Here is a 26201-nt window from a genome sequence, read left to right as displayed (position 1 = left end):
TCCTTCCATCTTTGGTCTTCAGGTTCCATCTATAGGAAATACCTTGCTTATTCACCATCTCAAGTACCGATTTCCTTAATTTCAGAACCTTTAAAGTTTTTTCCAGTCAATTTTGTTTTGTTTTTATCAGAGAACTATGTACAACTGTCTTGTTTACTATGATATATACATTTACTTTGTGTAACGTTATCCAACAGATAATGATGTACTGCCCCCTCACACTTCGACAAAAATTCTTGTACAGTGGTCTTAAAAATAAGATTAGTATTGATGAGTTGTTGCGGTCATCAATGGGGCCATCCTCACAGCAGTCATCAGTAACATCATCACTCATGAATCTTGTCATGCAGTTTAGAAAGGTAAGGGTGATGAATGATAAGATGAGCCTTTTTGAGGCAACAAAAATGATTGTATAGCTGAATTTTGCATAGAGTAACCTGGTCAGTGAAAATATATACTGTATTTTTTATATCACAATTGCATCTCTGATAATCTCATGAAAATTTTGTGTGAGAAATCATATCAAGACCCTTAGGTCTGTCTGAGAAAATAAAGGAAAATTATATTAATGGGATATTTTAAACAACATTGAAAAAATCTACAGGAATAGAAACTTATTTGGTAGGTTTGTAATCATCCCGAGCTTCTGGAACGACGGGAAGTACGTTCACCCTACACCATGCGTCCAGAGCCATACATCATTCCCAAACTAGTCTTCCGTGAAGCATTCCTCTTTGAAGCTAGCCCTAGTAAACATCATCTACTATACAACTGCTTTTCCATCTTTCACCCTCACCATATCCACTCCAGTACTGAAAAAGGTAAGTTTGTCCAGTTTTCTAACTTGATAGTACCAAAAAAATATATGTTGGTATTCCATGATTATTCACACTCTAAGTTTGAGCTTTTCATCCTCTCTACCAAAAATCTGTTTTGCTCCATTATCTTCTAAGAAGCTTCCTTCTGATTTTTCAGATAGAAAAACTAGATGTTTTTCATTCCTGCGCTTCATAAACCTAAGTCCTCATGAGATGTCTCGTGCAATTTTAGGAGATTTACTTTCAAGGTATGTACAGTAAGAGGACAAGTAAAACATACATGACTGGTACATTTCAAATGTTAATGCAATATTGATATATTTCTCAGCCTTTTATACAAAGCCTTAAAAACGTCTGAGATAGAGTAATTGCTTACAGTTAGTTAAAACAACATTCTACTCCGCTAAATAAGATGTACCCTTGAGGATATACTCTTGGACTATCACCATAACTATGAGGCAAACTGATGCTTCTTCATGGAGACAAAAACCACACAGCATCCCACCCATTTCTGAGATAAGATGGCACTTTGGTGAGGTGGGAGCAGCCAATCATCCTTACCATGTACATACAGTGGAGTGTAGCTACACATGGTGACCAATTACCCAGTGTTTTTACCTTCACAGTGTTTTTACCTTCACAGCTGACTTTCAGAGAGATATGTATTTTTATTTTTCTTAACATTTTCCCTCTCGATGTTGAAGATTTCCTTGTGAAATTTTTGGATGAATTTTAGACCCATTTATCAGCACTCTTGTTTATTAGCATTGCTGAAAAGGATTTGTAATGAGTTATTCTTATAAATCATCAGGTTAAGGAGTTTTGTTTCTCTTTTTTTGACAGTTTGAGAATTTTTTTTTGAGTGATTGCGGAACTCAATACGGATCGAGTATATATTTTTCGTTATCAAAGATTTAATGAACTTATTTTGTAACCTTTAGAGTTATTTAAGGTTTTATTACATATTATCTTTTATTTTTAGGATTATTTTTTTTTTTCCACTTGATGTAGATGAGAATGATATAAGGATGATAGATAGGTAGACAGATTTTTCTTGATTAAGTCTTATGAATAGATAGATCACTTACAATGTAATGATAATCATTTCATTATCAGGTGGATGCTATTCCTCGCTGCTCTTCAGTATGCAAATATTCGTTATCTTCGTAACAATTGGGTTGAAAGGACAAAGCATCCATGTTCCCGAAGAATACCTGCGAGTAAAGATCATCTTTTAGTAGATTCTGTGCTGTGCCCACCAAATATAAGATCAAGTCAGGTGCTGACGGATCTAATTTTCACTTCCAATACATCATCTACTTACACCTTTACTGATCATGTCATTCATCACATCCCTGAGACTATGAACCACAGAATAATGAGGTAAGAGCTGCTTGTCATTTGCTGCATTTATCTATTTATGTATTTTAAATGAAATATATGTAGTAAGTCAATTTGGGTTATACATACAGAATTTTCTTGCAAACTTCAATAGCTGTATCTTCATGTACGTATGTCTCCAAAATTGTTGATATATTTGTAGATATGACTTGTACTCCTGCAGATTGAGCTGTATTTCATCATTGTAATGGTAATAGTTTTAATTTTATACATAAGCATTTTGAATACATTTTCCTTGGACTTTTCTTTGATAATCTTCAGAAATTTGATATAGCTAGGAGGTGCTGCTACTGTGGAAAGCAAAGAGGCTCAGAATTGGGAAAAGTATTGAGTTTCAGCTCCTTGAGGGGTACTCTAGTTTCGCTGGAGTAGCCAAGTCTCACCCCATCTTCTGTGGTGACTTCGTTGCACACCCCTTTAGGGTGAAACTGAATGGGAGGCATTGCCCAATTACATCAGGGCAATAGTTTTAGATTTGGACAAACACCTGAGGTGTACTGTTACTTTTAGTTTTGACAATTTTATAGCCTCACTGCCTCTGGAAACACTGCTGGAGTCACCCTCAGCTAGTGGCCTGGCAAGGGTAAGGCACAAATGGCTAGGAATCAGCACTGGAGTGTACCAGATATGCCAAGGTTTAAAAGGAATAAGTGATTGAGGGTGATGGTACTGAATGTGAATGGGATGACTTGGGAGAATAAAAGGAGGGAGATTGTGGAGAGATTCAAAAGTTGTAACGTGGATGTGCTAGGGATAGGGAGGGTGTGTGGAGTGAAAATAGAAATGATGATTGCAAGTTATAGGAGGGCTTGGAAGGGAGTTTAGTGTGGATGGGAATGAGTGAAAATTATCTAGAAGAGGAAAAGAAGAATATGCAATTCTGCTATCACTAAGAGTATGGGAGGGTGTTACAGAGCATGGATGGAATGAATCAAGAATAGGGTGGGTGAAAGGAAAGATTGAGGTTGTGAATTATACATGGGTATATGCACCTGTGAATATGAAGACTGGATGAGGTAAGGATGAAATGAAGCTTTTCTGGAGGAATATGAATGACAGTTTAAATGGTTTTGAAAATGAGAGAAACATGGTTGTATCGGATGATATGAATGCTAAAGTGGGATGTGATGGAATTAGTGAGATTAAACGTTGTTATCCCAGATTCTGACATCCCATACACCTTGGTTTCATATATACAGTATATTCTATTAGTTCTTCTTTGCTTACTCTTTGCTTTTCATCCTTTACGGTATTTATTGCTCGTGTCACAGATCTGTATGATTATTTTGATATTATTTTTACGGACTTAGTCCCGTTCTTGTACTTTTAAGAAATGATTTTGAAAAGTGTATTTTACTGGCCATGGTTGTGCACCTCAAAATGTCCAATCAGCCTGTATCGTTGTGAATTACTTTTTCCCAGTGAAACCCATCATTCATGATGAGGCAAATAGTTCTCTCATCACCATTTTGTACATCATTATATCAACAATTTACTTGTTGCATAGCAGTGATGCTTTAGCCTCAGCTGCATTGTTATTGAAAGTGCGTATCACCTATGATTTTTTGTTTAGTCTCCTTATTTACAACTAGGCATGCATCTAAATGAGATGAATGAAATTGTTCTTCTTAAGATGGGATCAAGAAGAATATGTTCCTTGCAATAGGAATAACATGTAGAAAATGATATGGAAGAGTGAAATGATAGAGGTGTTTGGGGTTATATAACACATGTATAGAAAACCATTTTTTGATATGGAATTATGTAAAAGAGGCTTTAGGATTGCATGACTAACACCACATATTATTGTAGATGCATGCATACATAGTTTATGAATAGTTCTCCCAACTTGTAGGATGTACGCAACCACTAATTAAAAACTTTTCTGTTAATGTTAAGGTGCCTCTTCCACAGGTCTAAGAAAGCAAGAATGCCATTGATAGAAGAAATATCTGAAAAAAAATTTTCAAGTGATACTGAAGGTACCCCTAATGACTTAATGAAAGTATTAACTAAGGAGGAAACTTCTTGTACAACTGTGCCAGACTTAAAAATTGGGTATGGAAAAATTGGTTCCTTGCAGAAATTGGGACATATACATAAAATTGGAAATCAACAAAAACCAGGAGGTGGTCATAAATCCTCACATAGGAAAACAAGCACAGGATTAAAGCATTCCTCTAGAAGACATGGTGAAAAAGTGAGTACAATAATGTCTAGTTTCCTTGACTTTCAAAAACAGTGTTTAAAGTTGATTAACAAATATTTCTCTTTTCTGTGGTTTGCACTATAAGCATGTGAGACATTTTATCAGATGTCTTTAGGATTGTCAGGGTTAGAACCCTCTGATACTCATTATTTCCGATGAGGAAGCATTCCTTTTGCTAACCACTGATCTCTGGTAGCAGAAGCTCACTCATTTCAAGTCTCCCCTCAGCCAATTAGAGACTGCCATAGGGATGATCTTTAACCCACTCACTTCCATTTGCTAGCAACTCACACAATTCTCTTGGATCCTATGCTTTCAACATATTTATATTCATGTTAGTTCACTGTTTCTTGTCTTAGCGAGGTAATGCCAGGTACAGACGAAGAAAGTGTCTGTTCACTCCCATTCTCTAGATGTCATGTGCAGTGCACTTAAACAACAGCTCCCTGCCCACAATCAGGCCCCACAAATGCTTCCATGTTTTTCTCAAGCTGCTTCACATGGACTGGTTCAGTTCACTGGCAGCTCGTCAACCCATGTATACCATTTTGTTCCAGTTCATTTTATCCCGTGGGCATTTTTCACCCTCCTGCATACTCAGGCCTCAGTCACTCAGAGTCTTTTTCACCCCCATCCTCAGTCTTCAGGTTGGTCTACCCCTTCTCTTTGTCCCTTCCACTTCTAAACCTGTGTCTTCTCTGGCAACTTCTCCTCATTCATTCTTTCCATGTGTCCAAACCATTTCAGCACACCCTTTTTAACTTTCTCAACCACATTTTTTTTTTCCACACATGTCTCTTACCCTTACATTACTTACTTGATCAAACCACCTCATGCCACATATTGTTCTCAGACATTTAGTTTCCAACACATCCATCCTCTTCCGTACAACCTTATCTATACCCATGCATTTGATCCATATATCATCGTTAGAGACTATCTTGTTCCTTAACCCTACTGAACCGAATAACCTTGCTCTTATTCACATTTCCTCGCAACTTTCTCCTTTCACACTCTTTCCCAAACTTAGTCACCACCTTCTGTAGTTTCTCCCTCAAATCAGCCACTAGAGCTGTATCATCAGCGAACGACAACTGACTCACTTTCCAGACCCTCTTGTCCCCAACAGACTACATACTTGCCCCGCTATCCAAAACTCATGCATTTACTTCCCTAACCACCCCATCCATGAACAAATAAAAGGACCATAGGGACATCACTCACCCCTGCTGCAAACCGACCTTCACTGGGAACCAATTGCTGTCCTTTCTTCGTACTTATACACATACCTTACATCCTTGATAAAGATTTTTACTGCTTCTAGCAGCTTGCCTCTCACACCACATGCTCCTAAGAACTTCCACAAAGCAACCGTATCATATGCCTTCTCCAGATGTGTGTATGTATATGTGCCTGAATGGGAGTTTATGTATACATATGTGCATGGAAAGTTTTGTGGGGCCTGCATGTGGCCTTTTGTCCTTTCCTAGCACTACCTCGCGGGGGAGGGGGGATGCTATTTCACGTGTGGCGGGGTGGCGGCAGGAATGAATAAAGGCAGCAAGTATGAATTATGTGCCTGTGTATATGTGTATGTGTCTGTGTATATATTTATATATGTATATGTTAAAATGTATAGGTATGTATATGTGCATGCATGGATGTGTATGTATATACATGTGTATGTGGGTGGGTTGGGCCATTCTTTCAACTGTTTTCTTGTGCTACCTCGCTAATGCGGGAGACAGCGTCAAAGTATGAAAAAAAATGTGCCTCTGAGTGGATGCACATTTGTCTGTTTCCTGGAGCTACCTCGCTGACTCGGGAAGCAACAATTAGGTATGATTGATAATTTATATATAATTTATATATAACTGTATCAGCTCATATTATTCATCTCTTTTTAATCCTTCAGCCTCCATAAGTCACCTCCTTATAAATTGCATATGAATTCTTTTTAGGTAAACTGCATTGATTGCATTTGAAAATTTTTATGAGTATTACTTTATATTTTCATTTATTTTTATCTAATAATACTTTAAAGAAATATCATAGATGAATTTATTTTTAAGATATGCTGATAATTATTTCATTTCTTTATTTAACAGAGGGAGGTGATCACAGGAGAGGGTGAGGAGATGCCTGAGGGAGGGGAGGAGGAACTTTGTCTGTTACCGGAAGTGCCCCATGTGGAGCGACCACCAACCACTCGCACCTGCCAGCCCACCATTCTTCCCACATTTCTCATGCACACTTGTGCCAAAGTAAGAGGAAAAGAGAGAGGCGTGCGCATAGGTGTTTGTTTATTGGTGTACATTTACTGTCATCTGCTTAGCATGGAAAACACTTAGGGATTACTGTGCAGTTACCCATTTTTACAGTACAGGGAGAGTTCTGCACTGATGGGGCCTCATCTCTTGTACCTGATCTGATAAAAATGTTTGGGGCAAACCATGGAAAGGTCTGTGGGGCCTGGATGTGGATAGGGAGATGTGGGTTCAGTGCATTACACACGACAGCTAGAGACTGAATGTGAATGAATGTGGCCTTTTTTTCTCTGTTTTTCTAGTGCTACCTTGCTGATGCAGGGAGTGGCAATGCTGTTTCCTGTGGGGTAGGGTGGTACTGGGAATAGATGAAGATAAGCAAGTATGAGTATGTACATGTGTATATATGGATATATCTGTGTATGTGTATGTATATATGTTATGCATATGGACTGAACCAGGGCATATGAAACTTCCTGGGGTAAACATGGAAAGGTCTGTGTGGCCTGGATGTGGATAGGGAGTTGTGGTTTCAGTGCAGTACACATACTTGATCACCGTTGATCACTGTTTCCCATGTTTACAAGGTAGTGTCAGGAAACAGATGAAGAAAGTGTATGTTTACTGTGTAAAACTTGGCAAGCCATAGCTTTTGGCTGTTGTGATTTCAGTCTCTGTACCCAGACTGCTAAGCTGTAGAATACTATATATAGGCATGATACACCCCTTTTCAAAAAGGCAAGTTTTCTGCTTTTTAAAAACTCATAGGTTATTCTTGTCTTTCCTTAAGTCACTGATTTGTTTCCTTTTTTTGATGTTGCATTCAAGGTCTTGCCTTTTAGGACTTTTTACTGTGGCCTTTGACACAAAAGATCATTATCTGTATTATCATTACTGATGTGTTTGACTATTTTTACCTCAGTTGCAGTGTTTTCATCACTCCATTTTTTTCACAATCTGTATTTGCTGGTAGGCCCAGTGTCTGGAAAAGGAGTTGTTCTGCCATGACCGTACAGCAGCCTGGTGGAGGGTGCGCAAGAGCCAATGTGATACGCATGAGGGGCTGCCTTGCCTACTATATGGCTCCACACAGGTAAAACTTTTTGATCATTTTGTATGTCATTCATTTTTAAAATCTGCATTACATGTTGCAGTATTATTTAGTCATCATCCCATGCCATTCATTGTCTGAACGTACTTTTATATTGATTCATTAAAAAAGTAATTTATGTTCATGCCTGTCTAACTTTCATCAATCAGATGGAGAAGGACTGGATGGAGAGGCGGCGCAGGTTTACATCTGTGGATGTGGGCGGTCTCAGACTCGCCTATCCAAAGCTGGGTTGGAGCCATATTCTCATACCTGGTAAGATTTCAGCTTAGGGATTTCAGTGCGTAATTATGCTACTGGCATATCATCTGAACTAGTGCCCGCTGCTGACTTGCCAGTCCTGTCACATGCTGCTGATCTTTGTTTGTTTTCTTGCCACAGTCTAGATATAGTCATGCCTCATGGTGTTAACTTTTTTTGCTTCTGTGCCTGAACTATGCTGCATGGTGTTACATGTTGTTTGGTTGCTTCATTTTCCCTATATCAGACATATACTATACTATATGACAATATCCTACCAGGTTTTGACAAAAAATGAATCCCTTAGTATTCCCTACCGATGATTAATCCAATTCACCCAAAATTATTCCTCATCTGCCTGGTCATCCACCCTAGTTTAAGCAAATATAACAGAGCAACAAATCACGCAAAAAGAAAACTTACAACATTCACTGGGTTCCGAGCAACCAGATACATCCAGCACCTCCACAGGAAAATGAGAACACATCCAATGTAATCTCACCTCAATGTGCATAGTATTCAGTCATTTGCAGCAGCAGTGGACCCTTCCCATCCAAACTTCTTCCTAACCGACCACCAACCCCCAGTTAGATATAAAAAGCTTACCAGTGCTTCACACCTCACCATCTTATATGTGCAGATCCCCCATCCCTTAACAAACACAACATTATTAACTAAATATATACACACTATAATGACCCAGCAAGATGACCAACCTTCCAAACTTGTCTGAAACACATCTCAATGTGACATGCACCCACTTAAAGCCAATCCCCAGTCATGAACATGATTTACACTTTCTCATCTGCATTCTGGACATCAGTCATCTCTACATCAATAGAAACACCGATTCATTTGTCATAGGATTCCTCACGCGCAAGATGCAACTTCCACACTGAAGACACTGAACTCTTACTCCTCAGTTGCTGCCTTCTTACCCCACAAAGACAAACATGCAATATCACCACCCTTCTCAACCTAAGGTCCTGCCTAAACATGTCCAGCTTTCTTAGTGCTGTAGGAGCTCCTTAAAAGGGTAACCTTGGTTGGGAATGTGATTATATTTATATGTACCTACCATACTTTCCTGCATCATGATCCTTTTCTATGGGTCTCAGGGAGGTAGCTACATCCTCTGGGCATTACCACAGGTCATAGAGTAAGGTGATATGTATATTTCTGTGTGGCATGAGTGTAGGACTTTTGGGAAGTAAGCTTTGGAAAGTTCACTTTGGGCATTAGGGGTCGTGTTACATGTTGAATCAGTGTTTGCAATGTTGAAAATTATGGTGATGTCCAGAGCACATATGAGAAAGTGTACCTCATTTGGGGTCCAAGGGCTTCAGTGCTGCACTACCCATAAGAGAGCAAAAATGATAGAATCCTTTGGAGTGAAGAGAGTCTCAACAAGACTGAATTCCTTTCCTTCTATTTATGATGATTTGGCCTTATTGAAGATGACTTATCACTTTCAATATTACCATGTGCAGGAGAAGTTCGGTAACATCTATAAATCTACACACAAACATAGATATCATTTTTTTTTTACATTATACATAACTGCTGTTTCTTGTGTCTGCGAGTTATTGCCAGGAAACAGACAAAGAATGGCCCATCCACTCATATACATGTATGTATACATAAACGCCATATATGCACATATACATACATATACATTACCAACACATACATGCATACCCATACACATACATATACATATATACACGTGAACATATTTGTACTTGCTTGCCTTCATCCATTTCTGTCGCCACTCCGCCCCACAGGTGGTATCACCAAGAAATCAGACAATAAAGGCCAACGTTCATTCACACTCAGTCTCTAGCTGTCATGTGTAATTCACAGAAACCACAGCTCCCCATCCACAACCAGGCCCCTAGTTCATTCCACTGACAGCATGTCAAGCCATATATATATATATATATATATATATATATATATACATTTTTTTTTTTTTATTTGCTTTGTCGCTGTCTCCCGCGTTTGCGAGGTAGCACAAGGAAACAGATGAAAGAAATGGCCCAACCCACCCCCATACACATGTATATACATACGTCCACACACGCAAATATACATACCTTCACAGCTTTCCATGGTTTACCCCAGACGCTTCACATGCCCTGATTCAATCCACTGACAGCACGTCAACCCCGGTATACCACATCGATCCAATTCACTCTATTCCTTGCCCTCCTTTCACCCTCCTGCATGTTCAGGCCCCGATCACACAAAATCTTTTTCACTCCATCTTTCCACCTCCAATTTGGTCTCCCACTTCTCCTCGTTCCCTCCACCTCCGACACATATATCCTCTTAGTCAATCTTTCCTCACTCATTCTCTCCATGTGCCCAAACCATTTCAAAACACCCTCTTCTGCTCTCTCAACCACGCTCTTTGTATTTCCACACATCTCTCTTACCCTTACGTTACTTACTCGATCAAACCACCTCACACCACACATTGTCCTCAAACATCTCATTTCCAGCACATCCACATTGAAGAATGTGTGGAAGTCGAGAACATTATCTCGGAAAGCAAAAACGGGTATGTTTGAAGGAATAGTGGTTCCAACAATGTTGTATGGTTGCGAGGCGTGGGCTATGGATAGAGTTGTGCGCAGGAGGATGGATGTGCTGGAAATGAGATGTTTGAGGACAATGTGTGGTGTGAGGTGGTTTGATCGAGTAAGTAACGTAAGGGTAAGAGAGATGTGTGGAAATAAAAAGAGCGTGGTTGAGAGAGCAGAAGAGGGTGTTTTGAAATGGTTTGGTCACATGGAGAGAATGAGTGAGGAAAGATTGACCAAGAGGATATATGTGTCGGAGGTGGAGGGAACGAGGAGAAGAGGGAGACCAAATTGGAGGTGGAGAGATGGAGTGAAAAAGATTTTGTGTGATTGGGGCCTGAACATGCAGGAGGGTGAAAGGAGGGCAAGGAATAGAGTGAATTGGATCGATGTGGTATACCAAGGTTGACGTGCTGTCAGTGGATTGAATCGGGGCATGTGAAGCGTCTGGGGTAAACCATGGAAAGCTGTGTAGGTATGTATATTTGCGTGTGTGGACATATGTATATACATGTGTATGGGGGTGGGTTGGGCCATTTCTTTCGTCTGTTTCCTTGCGCTACCTCGGAAACGCGGGAGACAGCGACAAAGCAAAAAAAAAAAAAAGAAAAAAATATATATATATATATATATATATATATATTTTTTTTTTTTTTTTTTTTTTTTATACTTTGTCGCTGTCTCCCGCGTTTGCGAGGTAGCGCAAGGAAACAGACGAAAGAAATGGCCCCCCCCCCCCCCCCCCCCATACACATGTACATACACACGTCCACACACGCAAATATACATACCTACACAGCTTTCCATGGTTTACCCCAGACGCTTCACACGCCTTGCTTCAATCCACTGACAGCACGTCAACCCCTGTATACCACATGACTCCAATTCACTCTATTTCTTGCCCTCCTTTCACCCTCCTGCATGTTCAGGCCCCGATCACACAAAATCTTTTTCACTCCATCTTTCCACCTCCAATTTGGTCTCCCTCTTCTCCTCGTTCCCTCCACCTCCGACACATATATCCTCTTGGTTAATCTCTCCTCACTCATTCTCTCCATGTGCCCAAACCATTTCAAAACACCCTCTTCTGCTCTCTCAACCACGCTCTTTTTATTTCCACACATCTCTCTTACCCTTACGTTACTTACTCGATCAAACCACCTCACACTACACATTGTCCTCAAACATCTCATTTCCAGCACATCCATCCTCCTGCGCACATCTCTATCCATAGCCCACGCCTCGCAACCATACAACATTGTTGGAACCACTATTCCCTCAAACATACCCATTTTTGCTTTCCGAGATAATGTTCTCGACTTCCACACATTTTTCAAGGCTCCCAAAATTTTCGCCCCCTCCCCCACCCTATGATCCACTTCCGCTTCCATGGTTCCATCCGCTGACAGATCCACTCCCAGATATCTAAAACACTTCACTTCCTCCAGTTTTTCTCCATTCAAACTCACCTCCCAATTGACTTGACCCTCACCCCTACTGTACCTAATAACCTTGCTCTTATTCACATTTACTCTCAACTTTCTTCTTCCACACACTTTACCAAACTCAGTCACCAGCTTCTGCAGTTTCTCACATGAATCAGCCACCAGCGCTGTATCATCAGCGAACAACAACTGACTCACTTCCCAAGCTCTCTCATCCCCAACAGACTTCATACTTGCCCCTCTTTCCAGGACTCTTGCATTTACCTCCCTTACAACCCCATCCATAAACAAATTAAACAACCATGGAGACATCACACACCCCTGCCGCAAACCTGAGGTCTGTTGTTAGAGCTGCCCTTGCCTTCACACTAGCTGTTTTCATTTCCTCTCAGTAGACCTGATGTTTTTTTGGTTTGTTGGCAGATAAGCACTCGCTCATCATGGATGCGGGCAAGCTATATGTGTTAGACACCCTACTCTCAAGGCTTAAGGCTGAGGGACACCGTGTCCTAATATACTCCCAGATGACCAAGATGATTGATCTGCTTGAGGTGAGTCCTGTGTTCTGCTTTACTCTCTTGTCTTTGTATAGATCAGGAATGTAGGATACTGGTACTCTCTTCCAACTGATAACTTTTTACTATCCTTTTGCCTGTTTGTGTATGTTTGATCATCTATTTGTGATTACCTCTTTGTATTGTTTAGGGAGAGTTTTGTGCTCTTGGGGCTTTATCTCTTGAATTTTCTTCTTTGTCATACAACTTTTTGAAATTCTATATGCTGTCCACGTTCACTTTGTCATAACTCAGTTTATTCCATTCATTCATTTCTCTTATACTGTAAAAATACTTCTTTAAATCTTTTTTAAAAGATTGTTTGCTTAATTTCATGTTATGTCCTTGGGTTGTTGTATCTCTACACCTGTTGAAGACCTGTTCTCAGTCTGCATCATCCGTCCGGTTTAAAAACCAAAAAATTGAGATCAAATCACCACTCACTCTTCTTACATCCATGATGTTCAAATTTAAGGCCTCTAGCCTTTCCTTGTCACTCATTTTTCCAAATTCTGATACCAAATTAGTTGCTGCACCTACTCATTAGCTCTTTGTACTTCTTAAATATAAGTACAGTGACATATTTTAGTTTTGGCCTTATATAGGATATGAGCAGCCTGCTAGATACATTTTTTTATTCATAAACTTTAATGCTTATCCCTGGGGATAGGGGAGAAAGAATACTTCCCATGTATTCCCTGCGTGTCATAGAAGGCGACTAAAAGAGGAGGGAGTGGGGGGCTGGAAATCCTCCCCCTCTCGTTTTTTTTTTTATTTTCCAAAAGAAGGAACAGAGAAGGGGGCCAGGTGAGGATAATCCCTCAAAGGCCCAGTCCTCTGTTCTTAATGCTACCTCGCTAATGAGGGAAATGGCGAATAGTTTGAAAGAAAGAAAACTTGAATTCTATTCTAGTATTAGCCAGCATACAGGTTGTCTTTACAATTTTCTCCAGTCTGGGACTCTGGCATCAGGCCAGGAATAATGTCATCTCGCATGTCCTTTTTACAAACTGATCCTTAAGCTTATTTCTTGCAAGGTAACATTCATACTGAGTCATTCTTTCACTGTGTCCCACCTTCATTACTTCACATTTGCAAACTTTGTTTGAATTTCATGAACCATGTATCATACCAACAATGGGGAGTGTTTAGGTTTCCTTGCAAGTTGATGCAGCCATTCATTCTTTTTTACATGTTGCATTACTTTGGCATCATCTGCAGATATGCTCAGGTAAGATCCCAATCCCATAGATCAAGAAGAGCAGTGGTCCTAGGAACAAACCATGTAGCACACCACTGTTGACTTCAACCCATTTCAAGAAGGCTTCCGTTCCATTACGATAATCTTCTCTCCATCAGAGTATGATTGTTGCCTCCTTATTCCTGCCTGGAAACCCAACTTCTTTACCAGCCTCCCAAGTGACACATTGTCAGATGCTTTATGGGAGTCCAGATAGATAATCCACCTGGCCTTCTGTTTTGTCTACAACAGAGCTCACTCTCCTTTAGAAATTTAAGAGGTTTGTTATACATGACCCCCTTATCCCGAAACCAAGTGGTCTCTAAGGTAATTTTTCCTATGCATGAAGTCATCCATTTGCTTTTGATTATCTTTTCCAGTACCTTACAAACCATACTCTTCAGGGAGACTGGTCTGTAGTTAAGACCTCCTCCCTGTTTCTTTTTTATGAATGGGAATTGCATTTGCCCTTTTTTACTCCCCTTGTACTTTACCTTTTTCCAGAGACATCTTTATTAACATATCAATTAGTTTAAGTGTATTTACACACTTTTTTGTAGATGCATTGCATACTGTTGTTTGATTTGCTGATTTATATTTAAAAAGTTTCTTGAATGCTGGGGACAATAATGTGGAATATCTGTTGAATGTGTGGCTGTTTCTGTTGTTATCACCCGCTGAGCCAGAGATTACAGTCTTTGAGTATGATAGAATGACCTTTAGGTATGATAACCTGACTGTTAATGGTTTGATCGTAGGCCATGCTCTCATATCCACGTGCTGTCATGCTCAAGGGTCACGCTTTCATGCTCAAAACTATTTTAGGAAGACACATTTTCATGCTCAGAGTGTTAAACTGTGTAAGGCAGAAGCTTTTGGTACTGAAATACGAATTTTAGTTATGATGAGTTATTAGCTTTGTGATTGTGGATGGGGTGAGTTGCCATGAGCTGTTTCAACAGGATTGTTGATGACAGTGGTGTATGCCTATGTACAGAGTAGAATTAATTAACACAAGATCTTTCCTTACCATTGAGTAGATTTTTTGTCTCCCTGTATGTTCAACATGTTTAGCCATTGGTGGTTATAGTTTTTGTTCTGTATAAGCTTGCACCTAATTTGTGGGTCAGAGTTACAGATGGGGATAGCATGTTGATAGTGTTCTCCCCAGCAAGCAGTGTGTCCTGGGGTCACAAATGTTGGCACTGTGCCCAAGTTGGTGCTATTCATCCTGATTAGCAATAACCTGGGGTCAAATATGATGGCACTTTACTTTTGTTGGTATTAACCTCCTAGGCCAGCAGTGTGTTGTGAGGTCAAAGACAGTGGCATTGTACCCTTGGTGACACTGCTCATCTCAGTCAGCAGCAGCACTGCACCCAGCTGGTTGCACAATGACACTGAAGTCCTCACCTTGACTGTTTTGGCCTCATGGTGTAATTGTTTTGATGCTGTTTGGTGGAGGGGTATAATGGAGGAAAGATGGATGATATTTATAGGTACGGTATGAGTGAGCAGAGGTGGATGCTGTTCTTGGGAGTTTTGTGATGGAGGAGAAATGGACGCAGTTTATGGGAGTGGAATGATTGAGGGATGGGTACTGTTTATGAGATTGATATGATGAAGGAGAGATAGATGTTCTTTATGGGAGTGGTATGTTGGAGGAGAGATGGTTGCTATTTGTGGGAGTAGTGTGCTAGAGGAGAGGCATTTGCTTTTTTATGTAGTGACTGACATAGTATGGGCAAAACATGCCCCAGTCAAGGCCATCTTAGGTGAAAAGAAAATGATTGAGAGAAAAAGAATGTGGAAATTAATCATTGGTTTGTAAATTTTTATAGACTTGACTTAATGGAAGAATGATAACAGGGGAATTCCTCAGCATACTTATTTGAGGAAAGGAGGGTTTCTCTAGTGGCCTCAGAACTAATCCTTTGATGACAGGGACGCATTCAAACATCTCACGAGAGCAGTGGCCCAGATAATACCTGTAGGGCAGCTATATCGTGACGTACAAAAAGGGGATGGTCAGAGACTTTTGATTCCACTCCACTAATAGAGAGGTGGACGAAGAATCACCCCTATGTACGTGAGCAGTACTCTATGATTGGGGAAACAAAACCCCTGCAGATATGGAATAGCTGCAGACAAGAAAAATAATCATGGTACTTATAGAGCACCCTTAGGTCTCAAGAAGCAGAATTCATGGTGTTGATTATTTAGGGTTTCCATGATAGATTTTAGGGTATGGTTATATCCTCTGTGTTAATATTATTCGTGGTTGAGTTATGTTGTTTTGAAATTGAGTGAGTGCCATATGGAAAGAGATATGGGGAGAAATTACATTTTAGCACTATTGAACTTAAGCAGGTTATTCCTTCCCCACTCTAAGATGATGGCCAGGTCTGAGTTAAGGGAGGATATATGTTCTGTACGAGAAAGAGAGCAAGTTTTAGAACGTGGAGGGGAGGGAGGGTGACTTGAAGTGTGTTCCATGAAATTATCAGCCTAAGAGTGAATAGGGTTAGAAGTTGAAGAGAGATTATTTATGAGCAGAGGACGAACGACTAAAGAGAAAGCTATGTTTAAGAAACAGAGAAGCAGAAGAAAAGGAAGAAAGTTTGTAAAGCAAACACCTGTGCCACAGACCCTGCCAAATACTTTGGAGCTGTCGGTGGCCACAACAGAAGCTGAGTCACATAGGAGAGGTCACCGGTGGACCTCGAGCTGCGAGAGTCATATTGGTGATCAGAAAGAATGGAATGGGATTCCAAGTGTGTGAGGAAGTGAGAGTTTGGAGGAGTATGAAGAACTTTGGAGATCGCAGAGGATGGGAATGGTATGTTTGAGGAGGGATGGGTGCCGTTTTGGGTGCTGGTATGATGGAGGAGAAATGGATGCTGTTTAAAACGTTATTATTTTATTTCTATTTGAGGGTACGTTTTGTTTACGTAGTTGGTAAATGTGCGTGTGGGATGGTTATTGTGTCCGCGGTCGACCTCCGCCATGGGCCAGAAGTACAGCCAGTAAAATCTCAAAATGTTTGTTATCCCGTCGTGGATAATCCTTATGGGTGTATCTCATTCGCACTATATACGGTAAAGCTTATTTATTAACTAATTAAAGGATCGTGAAATAGAATTGCAGCCTGACGTTACAATGATTAGTCAGATGACGGTAGGGGATTATGCGTGTGGAGTCATGAGGCTGTGTCGCGTCGTGTGTTTGGGCTGCGAGGCTGAGAGGAGTTCCTGGTTGTAGGGGTGCTTTACGGGTAGTAGAACGGATAGGCATAACCAAGCTGGTGTGCTGTCGTTCTGGACCATTTACTCATGTCGGGAATTGGTTCATTAGATCCCATTACATTGGTAGCTGGTTGCTGGTTTTGGGAGTTACAGGGTGAGTGGGGGTGGTGTGAAGAGCGGTAGGTAGAGGGTGCTGGGCAGGAGATACATGGTGAGTGGCGGTAGGTAGAGAGGGCGGAGCAGACCAATTATCTGGGCAGTAATAATGCACACGAACTAATGGTGTGGCCTCCATTACGATAGTATTGGAGGCCACACGCCACCCCTGCGGCTAGGGCCGGACGCGACGCTAGGCCTAAAAGAAAAAAGAAAATAGTTGTGAGTGGGAAAGTTGGTGGGGCTCGCATTGCTGCGTGCGTAAGGCGGTTATGAGAGGGGAAACTTGGCGTAATGCTGCCTGTGTATGACTAAGTGAAGGAAACTCGTTGGGAATTGACTGGCTGGGTGTATAGCACTCTTCTACTGGGGAAACCTGGTGGGAGTCGAGTTGTTGACTACACGTGTAGGACTTTCATTCGGGAAATTTTTTGGGGGGAAGAGTTACAGTGGTGTTGGTTAGATTTAGTGGAGTTTGCTGTGTTAGATATTTTAGGAATCTGAGGATTAACAGACCAATGAAACCATTTCAGATTTCTGTGAATATAACGTAATGAAAAAACAAAACAAAAAAAAAAACATGTAACAGCTCGCACGTTTCTGGTACCAGCTTTGTTGCTCGTATCTGGACCTCCTCTTTTAGCTCTATGTTTCTTATGTGTGGTGATCAAGCCGGAGTAGCATGTTCTGGTTTTAGCCTGTTGTACGATGTGAACAGTTTGCTAGATATTTCCTTTTCCACATACATGAATATGATCCAGATATATATGTGCTAGTAGACACTTTGCCTCCTTTACGTATCTAAATTAACTCGGGTAGAATTTCATCAGTCATATATCATATTTACTTTGGAGATTGTCTAGATCCCCTTGTAAGGTCATGCAATCCTCACCGCTCTTTACTTCCCTCATGATCTAGTTATCATTCGAGACCATATTGTTCCATCGTTTCTGGAAAGTTATTTACATAGATCAGAAAGAGCAGTGGTGCCAAGACCAAGCTTTACGGCACGCCACCAGTAACCCCCTACCCGTTTTGAGAATGCTTGTTTGACTTAATCTCTTGTTTCATCCTAATAAAGTAATTTGTTGTCCAAGGAAAGAATCTTTCCCGCATTCCCACCTGAAGATCTCCTTTTTTTGCCTGTCCTTGTGTGTGTGTTTGTGTGTATATATGTGTGTGTGTGTGTGTGTGTGTGTGTGTGTGTGTGTGTGTGTGTTGATAACGAAGGTTACGTATTGTTGGGGGTCGCGTTTAGGTGATTTTCCTGCCGCAAACACCATCATCCCTCATCCTCACCTCAGGGTCGCCCGGCCTCAGCAGTACCACATTCTTGAAAAATTATGAAATGGCCAACCTGTCCTTGTATCTATTACTCGCCTAACGTAAATCCATCGAGGACCCAGTGTTGAACGATGGGACCTTCTTACGCGATCTGGGCGCCAGAGCCAAATATTGCGAGCCTCACGTGAACTGAAAGACACTTTTAATAACTACGTTGCGGTATTTATGAAGCAGTTGTGATTACGGTCCCGTCCTCCGTGAGCCACGAGCGTGAATCATGTTTAATGGAGGAACCGTTTAAATCTGGAACCCCTTGAAGAGGTGCTTAACCTTGGCACCTGTCTCCACCCATCCACCCAGGGTCGTCTGGAAGTGTGTCTGTGGCCTTGGGTCCTGCGGTGGTAGTGGTGGACTCTTTGTTGGGAAATTACCTCAACTCCGTAAGTTGCTGTCTGAGAAGAAAATAAGTCTTAAATATTACACGCGGATTCCTCATTTTATCGGACAACATGATTTACGACAGATCTGAAGAACACGTATCGCTGGCACCGCTGAGAATGGCTCGTAAATTGCCTTAGATGGTGTAATTCTACGTAGGGTAAAAGCGAAGCTAATCTGTAAAGTATCTATTGGTAAACGTTGAACATTGCTAGTGTAGTTTGTCGTGTGGCCTTGGTGAAGTAGGTTATGGTTTGTGCAGCCGTTTTGGCAGAAAGATAGAATTCTGTCCTTTAGAGGTTCTTTTCTGGTGGAAATATATCTGTAAAAGATGATCAGATAAAAATGTTTATTCGTTTTTTCTTTATGTTATCTGAGACGGCACGAGCAGCTGAGGCCCTATTCAAGGCCATCCCATTAACGCTATATATATATATATATATATATATATATATATATATATATATATATATATATATATATATATATACCTCAAGAGACGAGCGTAGTCTTCTTCTTCTTCTTCTTCTTCATCAATGATCGACATAATGGACCGTTCGTGAAAAGATAACTTGGCGAGGATGGTGACTGTGTGGTAGTCTTTGAATATTTTGCCCGGTGTGTGACCCCCTACCACCAGCCATCCAAGTTGGCTGCTTTTACTGAAAAGATAACAAAAACAATACATCTGTTCACTCTGGAACTACTCACCTGATCTGAAGCAGACTTTCCAGGGATGATCCTCTTGACGGTCCTTTTCAGATCTGTGTCCGATCTTCCCGACTACCTTCCGACACGGCCGCTGTAAAGAGAAAATTAAAATTTCGTCAAATAGCCACATAACTTTGTTTTACAGCAGAATTGGCCCAAATTTCAAAAAAGCCGAACAATTGTGAGGTAATGTACATTAACTTCATGGTAACAGGTTTTCGCTAATGATGCAAATGACGCCTATTTCATAAAAAAAATTCACCTAAAAATTCCCTCTGAAACCGTGTGGCCAGATTAGTACAAACTTTGCATGGATCGTCCTTGAGTGATTCCTTTGGCGAGGTGAGCTAATGAATGAGATTATCACGTAAGGCCACACATGATTAGCATTATGTAGTGAAAGTGTGTGAAACGCGTGCTCAGCCACGGGTTGGTTAAGCAGGAAGTGATGGTAATGTGCGTTTAACATACACGATCATGGTAGTGACGGAACGACCTGTGCCGCCGCTCTGCGAGGCAGCAATTTGGAGAGCTAGGTTAGCTTCCTTCCACAGTATAATGCCAATTTTTCGTGTGCATACAGTGGCTGACCCCTTGACACCGAGAGGACTTTCAGACATTTTGCATCCACTACCCTAACATCTCCAAGACTCAAGAGTTGGGGGCGTGGATGCTGATCATCATTTTTGGGACTGGAAAATGCTACCACCTCCACACGTATAAGAACGCTTCACGTGTAGGGAATTCATTATCAGTGGACCGTATTCCTCAACAAGGAGCTGTCCTGTGAATCACGGTCGATAATGAGCCCAAAGAACCTGTTTTGTAAGTACCTACAGTGCCGGACTATCCTGTCCTGTATATACCCCCACCACTCATTAAAGGACTGGTCTCTTATACCTCCGCAGCTTGACTTTAAAAGTCAAGGATGAGGTTGTCTCGATACACTTGAGTTAACACGTACCTCTCGCAACACGTCTTTGTGGAAAATGAGGCGACGTGTAATGCTCAAACTTGTCTGACCTAAAATTCTGCCACGGCGCCATGGGTTTAACGGGGCGATGGTTTTGAGAGCAGGATTATCATGTGGCTAGGAGGTTAGTGGCCTTGTTCCCTCTACATTATTAGCGGACCCCTTGACCCCCCATTGGCCAGTTCAGAAGTCACGCCATCATTCCCGGTGTTTTTACTTTATGTTCTAAACTCCCTGAGAGCAGTACGAGAAGGAAAACTTACGGGAAAAGCTTGGGTCGTGGGAATTTAGAAGTCACGAAATCACGGGAAAAGTACTGGGTTAGATTAGGCTGGTGAGGATTTGGTAGACTTGGCCCTTAAATTTCGTAGGAGGCTTCGAGGTCAATCTCAGCTAAGTATCTGACGACTGCTTGGCTTGTCTTGGTTAGGCTACTCTTTTTATAGTAAGAATGGGTAATCCACACGCAGCAGTCATGATAACACGAGGCGTTACGGTGGCTGTCATGTATGCGGATTTAGCATTGCGGGAGGGTGGGAGGCACACGAGTCACGGATGTCACTCTTTATCGCCTGTGGTGCCACCGACCACGGTGTGGGGGAGGAGCGCACAATAAGCGCGCCACTTTTAGTGGCAGGATGAGAAGAAAAGAAGAACGATATCAGTCTGGGATGATGAGGGTCTGCGGGTGTTTCTGAGCCTCCTTCATGCCATGATCTTTGTGTTGTCTGTACTTCGTACGTTCCAGTATTATGACTGCTGTTGGTAACATTCAGTGATCCATCCTCCCGGGGTCACTCTTCCTGAATGTAACAGGCGAGGTAATGTGGACCCAGGCGACACTACTATTACACGATCATGGCCAGCGTCAGTGGTTCCTCTCAGGCTCACATGGCCTGCTATGGGCGACAGCTCGGTGCATTGTAAGTCTGTAGGCAGACAACTTGTGCTGTGCTGTATAAATTACAGTGCCACATGGAAGCTAGCTTTGGCTTCTAACTCGGCGACAGTTAGAATAGTTTATTTATTGCTTCGTGGGGGTAGCAAGGAGGGGGGATCTACTTCATATTTAACCAAGCAAGAAGTGATTTGATTTTGAGTAGGATTTGTTAAGTATTGCTAACGGTGTAGGGTTGGTAATGTAGGATTATCTAAGTAGGGCCAGCCATGTCGAGTAAAGCACTGCCTCAGGCCACTGACTGACTGACCTGTAGTTTGGTATGGTAAGTGTCCTGATGGGTGAGGGACTGGAACCAGTGCCGGCGGTGTTGGCAGCGTGGCAGTCAACATATCAACGCATCTTGTCAGACGACAGAACACTGAAGTGCAGTTAAACAAGGTTCTTCACCCACGCTTTGCCAAACCAGGTACTAACTATCTGACATTGTGACATTGTCATTGGACCTGTTGGCCTAATACTATACACGAAATATATTGTTAAACTCTAGGGAAGCCGTAAGACTCATTTCATTCCATCGCCACACAGTCTTAATGACCAACAAGTTTCCTGAATGCAGTTTTATCGTTGGTCCCGAACACAGCACAACTGTGGAATGTTACACCCAATTGTTGTACCATGTTTGCACAGAGTGACATCTTGTTAGTGTTACATATGGTTTTAAGTTGAATATACTGACACGTATGGAACTCGAAGCTTAAATGTTTGTATGTTTCCTCAGCACATGTGATTTTTAACCTCCCCCTGACCCTTCCATCACTGCTGAGTATGAACGAGGCCCTTTGTCAAGTGGCCAGGCGGCCCGCGTGTGGCCCAGCAGCAATAACACACACACACACTCGTTGTTGTAACCTGATTGCGCCCTGCTCCTGTAATCTAATGTCGGCTTTCACTTACCCGGATCCTAATCGCTCCATTTGTCACCAGATCGGCGCTGATTGGCACCCTGGTGCAGGTGCCTGCTACATGTGTCACTCGTCATTACTGGGGATTTAGTAGCCTTCCATCCCGGTGGGGCCATGCCGTAGTATTGGTCTCGCTTCTGGAGACTCGTGGTCTTGCTGATGGAGGCTCGTGGTCTCGCTGCTGGAGACTCGTGGTTTCGCTGCTGGAGGCTCGTGGTCTCGCTGCTGGAGACTCGTGGTCTGGCTGTTGGAGGTCGGGGTATTTACTTAGGGGGTTGGAGATGGTCAGGGTCTTGCTGGCGGCATAGGCCTCGGCGTCTTGCTACTGGAAGCCAGGTTGTAGCTGCTGAAGACCAGGATGCAACCTCCAAAAGGTCTTTACTGCTGGAAGCCTCGATGTAACTGCTAGAGGCCTGGATCTTGGTCGCTGAGGCCTGTTCCATACTACCAAAGACCTAGGACTTCTCTGATAAAGGCTGGGGTCATTCTTGCTGGGGGCTTAGAATTTACTGCTGGAAGACTATTTCTGGTTGCTTGAGGCTTGGATGATGGTGCTAGAGACGTTGTTGTCTTGGTGCTCAAGGTCGTGTCTTGTCGCTGGAAGTCTGAATGATAATGGAAACCGGTTGATGAACAGTGACGACTTGATGATCTTTTATCGTTCATAATGTGATGACTGTGCGAACTGTGGCCTGTCCCCGTGTGCGGACGTGGTGTAGCGTCCCGGATCCCGGGATTAGTCACTAATGTCATATCCATCTGCCAGGAGTAAAGTAATTGGCAATTCGCGTCGTATTCAGTCGTTTGCGGTCGGTGCAATTACGGGCACGGGAGAGATTTATCCGGAAGCGGTAATCCGGGCCAGGGGGCTGTGGCGATCGGCACGTGCATTGGTCAGGGCTGAGGAGGGCGGGTAATTCCAGTTTTCCAGAACGTTGACATGTTAACCGCGGTCGTCTTAGATCAGCTCTCCTTTCGCCGCGGTAGAAATGATGTCTCCGGCCCGTGATGGCATAGTTTCCTCTCCCACAGTGTTAAAAGTTTCGTTTTGATAACGATGATATATTGGTGGTCTGGGAAGGTGTTTTGTGTGTGTGTGTGTGTGTGTGTGTGTGTGTGTGTGTAAGTAGGTCGGGTAAGACGGCTGATGACGTCAGCCCCACCACATCATTGTTCGGTACACTGCCGTCATTTATTACCATATCACTCTATTGATCGGCCACTAGAGGTTGTTCCTCCCGCGGTGGAACTGCTCAGGAGGAGGTGTGTGTGCGGAGGTGGCCGCCGACCCAGAATAGATAGCTGTATAAATCGTCGAGTTGAACATTCTAAGTGTTGGAGGGCGGGGAGGGGCCACTAGCCCTTAGTTACCTGCGAACATTATGTCGCCACATACCACTCGTAAATCTCTCCGCCTTTTGTGGCGTCTTCCCTTACGTACGTGGTGACGGTGGGGGGCGCGCTATTGTGGCACCGGCCAACTAGGTCACGCCGTGTCTCACCTCGGCTCCCGCTCGGTAAATCTTAAGGGCTACGAGGCTCTCTTGTCACCCTCCTGCTTGCTTACCTCTTGACGAGGGCCACCTACCATCCATGGAACGCATCAACTTTTTACCTGTAGCGCCATAGATTCTCGGCTGTTGCTTACGGCTGATAGCCTGTTCTCTATGTGTTTGCATGTTGAGTTTGTTTGCCTGTTTGAATGAAGAAGGATGTTTGCTTGTTGGATTGGATTTCCTTTGTTGATGGCCTTTGTAAGTTGCTTTTTGGCTAGGGCTGTCTGCTTGTTGTATGGTGTATGTGTTTTCCTGTTTATAGCAATGCATGCTTGTTGGCTAGGTGTGCCCCGGCCTATGGATGGTACTGCCTCCTTGTTGGCTTGGGTTTTCTGCCTGTTTTCTACGCATAGTTATTATTCTTACGGCTGCCAGCCAGCCAGCTGACTAGGGGACTTGCGCTCTGAATACGACTGTATGCATTTTTGGCGAAAGGATTTGGTTTGTTAGTTAGTGCTGCCATTGTGATCCAGCGCAATGGAAATAGATTAGAGAAAAATGTTAAAATAAACAACGGGGCATCTATACTCTACAAACTGAACTGTTCGTCATACTTATCGCACTTGAGCAGGTAGACATCACAGCCACAGGCAGTTTAATTATCTCTGATTCCTTATCTTCTCTACTTGCACTTCAACACCCTGAGATCAGAATGTAATGCATTTAACATCTTATGTGATATCGATTCACTGCGGTCTGACTAAGACCCTTTGTGACCCCTGTAATCCTTTTGCGCTACCGCTCACAGGGTTAGCATGGGGTGCACAATGAATTTGCCGGGGTTACCAGCAGAAATTCAGATTCAGGTTTGGTTTCAGCAACTCTGTGGCGAGAACTGCCTGTTTTGATGGCTCGAATTGTCTTGTCTGTCTGGCGGACGGTTGGGATCGCCTGTTGGCGAGGGTACTCTGCCTGTGTCCTGGGCCAGTGTGTACATTGGTTGCTAGGGGCTGTTTCCTGCCTGGCTTAGTAGTTACACATAGTTTACTTGGAGGCTGTTAAGATGTTTATGAACTAGCTTTTTTTTAAGCTGACCTCTGTGTTTTGCAATTTAATTAATCGTACTCTGACGTGTGAATCTAATGTACTTCCTGCGTACGTAAAGAACTTCTTGTATTGTCTTCACAGACAAGGTTGACGGCGGGTAGTACGAGGAACAGTTACGTAAAACGATCAAGGCCTTTAAAAGCAGGAGCGTTTGAAAAACGTTGTGTTGACGTTGAATTTCATGTGTTGTTAACGGCCCTCCTGAGTGACGCCTGCCGATACGTCTGCGTGAAGGATAAACATGTAAACATGTCTCGTGAACATCCAGCTCCGGCTGGAGTGATGACAGCTCGTCGATCTAGTCTGTATTGCTTCCTTGTTTTGCGTTCGGTACACTTGACCAGCAGAGGTAAAAGACCAGTGCCTCATAAGCAAATGGGGTGTTCAGGGGAAGATTTGTTTTTTTTTTTGTTGAGAATTATTTTGGAAAGCCAGAGATGTATGAAGTTCTCGTTATTTGTTGCTCTTGTGGAAAAATAAAGATGTACTTGTTACACACAGTTGCCCCATACGTTTGTTGAGAAATATTCCGGTGTAGCAAGGCTCTGAATGTACAGTATTTACATCATCATAGACCATCTTAGCAGTGATGCGTAATGCACCATCTAGATAATGATGTGTGAGGAACAAGACCTTCATAACAGGCGTACGCACAAACGGACACAGTTAACAGGGGTGTTGGGAAACATATGATAACAAATGCGTGAGCAGTTAGCTCCGTTATGATGGATATTTGAACAGACATCGTCGTAGCAGTGTTGTAAATGGACGGTATATGGTACTTTTAAGAGGATGTTGTGTTTATAACGAAAGATAAGACAGAAAACTGCAGTATTGATGTAAACAGATGGAAGATCGAAGTATCTTTGTAAATGATATCTTAATATAAACGAAAGGGATTCAGACAGACCATCAGGACAGTGGTGTGACACAAACAGACCGTCTTAGTAAGAATGTAAACCGATAATCCATCATGATAAGCATATGAAAAAAGACACTCCATCCTGATAAGAATGTGGCAGACAGGGATGGGCTGGAGGAAGTCGTGAACGGAGGAT

At 42.3% G+C, this 26201-nt stretch overlaps 1 protein-coding gene across 1 annotated transcript in view; it reads left to right on the top strand.

The window, feature by feature from the left end:
- Ino80 (chromatin-remodeling ATPase INO80) overlaps positions 1–26201 on the top strand; it is a 243752-nt gene that overhangs the window by 43076 nt on the left and 174475 nt on the right. Inside the window, exons 15-23 of the mRNA XM_071679441.1 lie at positions 198–359; positions 626–821; positions 976–1066; positions 1935–2201; positions 4134–4419; positions 6537–6692; positions 7669–7788; positions 7956–8061; positions 12500–12627. Of these exons, the coding sequence (XP_071535542.1) occupies positions 198–359; positions 626–821; positions 976–1066; positions 1935–2201; positions 4134–4419; positions 6537–6692; positions 7669–7788; positions 7956–8061; positions 12500–12627 (1512 nt within the window). The remainder of the gene's footprint in view (positions 1–197; positions 360–625; positions 822–975; positions 1067–1934; positions 2202–4133; positions 4420–6536; positions 6693–7668; positions 7789–7955; positions 8062–12499; positions 12628–26201) is intronic.

The sequence above is a fragment of the Panulirus ornatus genome, chromosome 29, assembly GCF_036320965.1.
Source record: "Panulirus ornatus isolate Po-2019 chromosome 29, ASM3632096v1, whole genome shotgun sequence".
In the NCBI taxonomy this organism is placed as follows: domain Eukaryota; kingdom Metazoa; phylum Arthropoda; class Malacostraca; order Decapoda; family Palinuridae; genus Panulirus; species Panulirus ornatus.
This window is presented reverse-complemented; position numbering and strand designations above follow the sequence as displayed.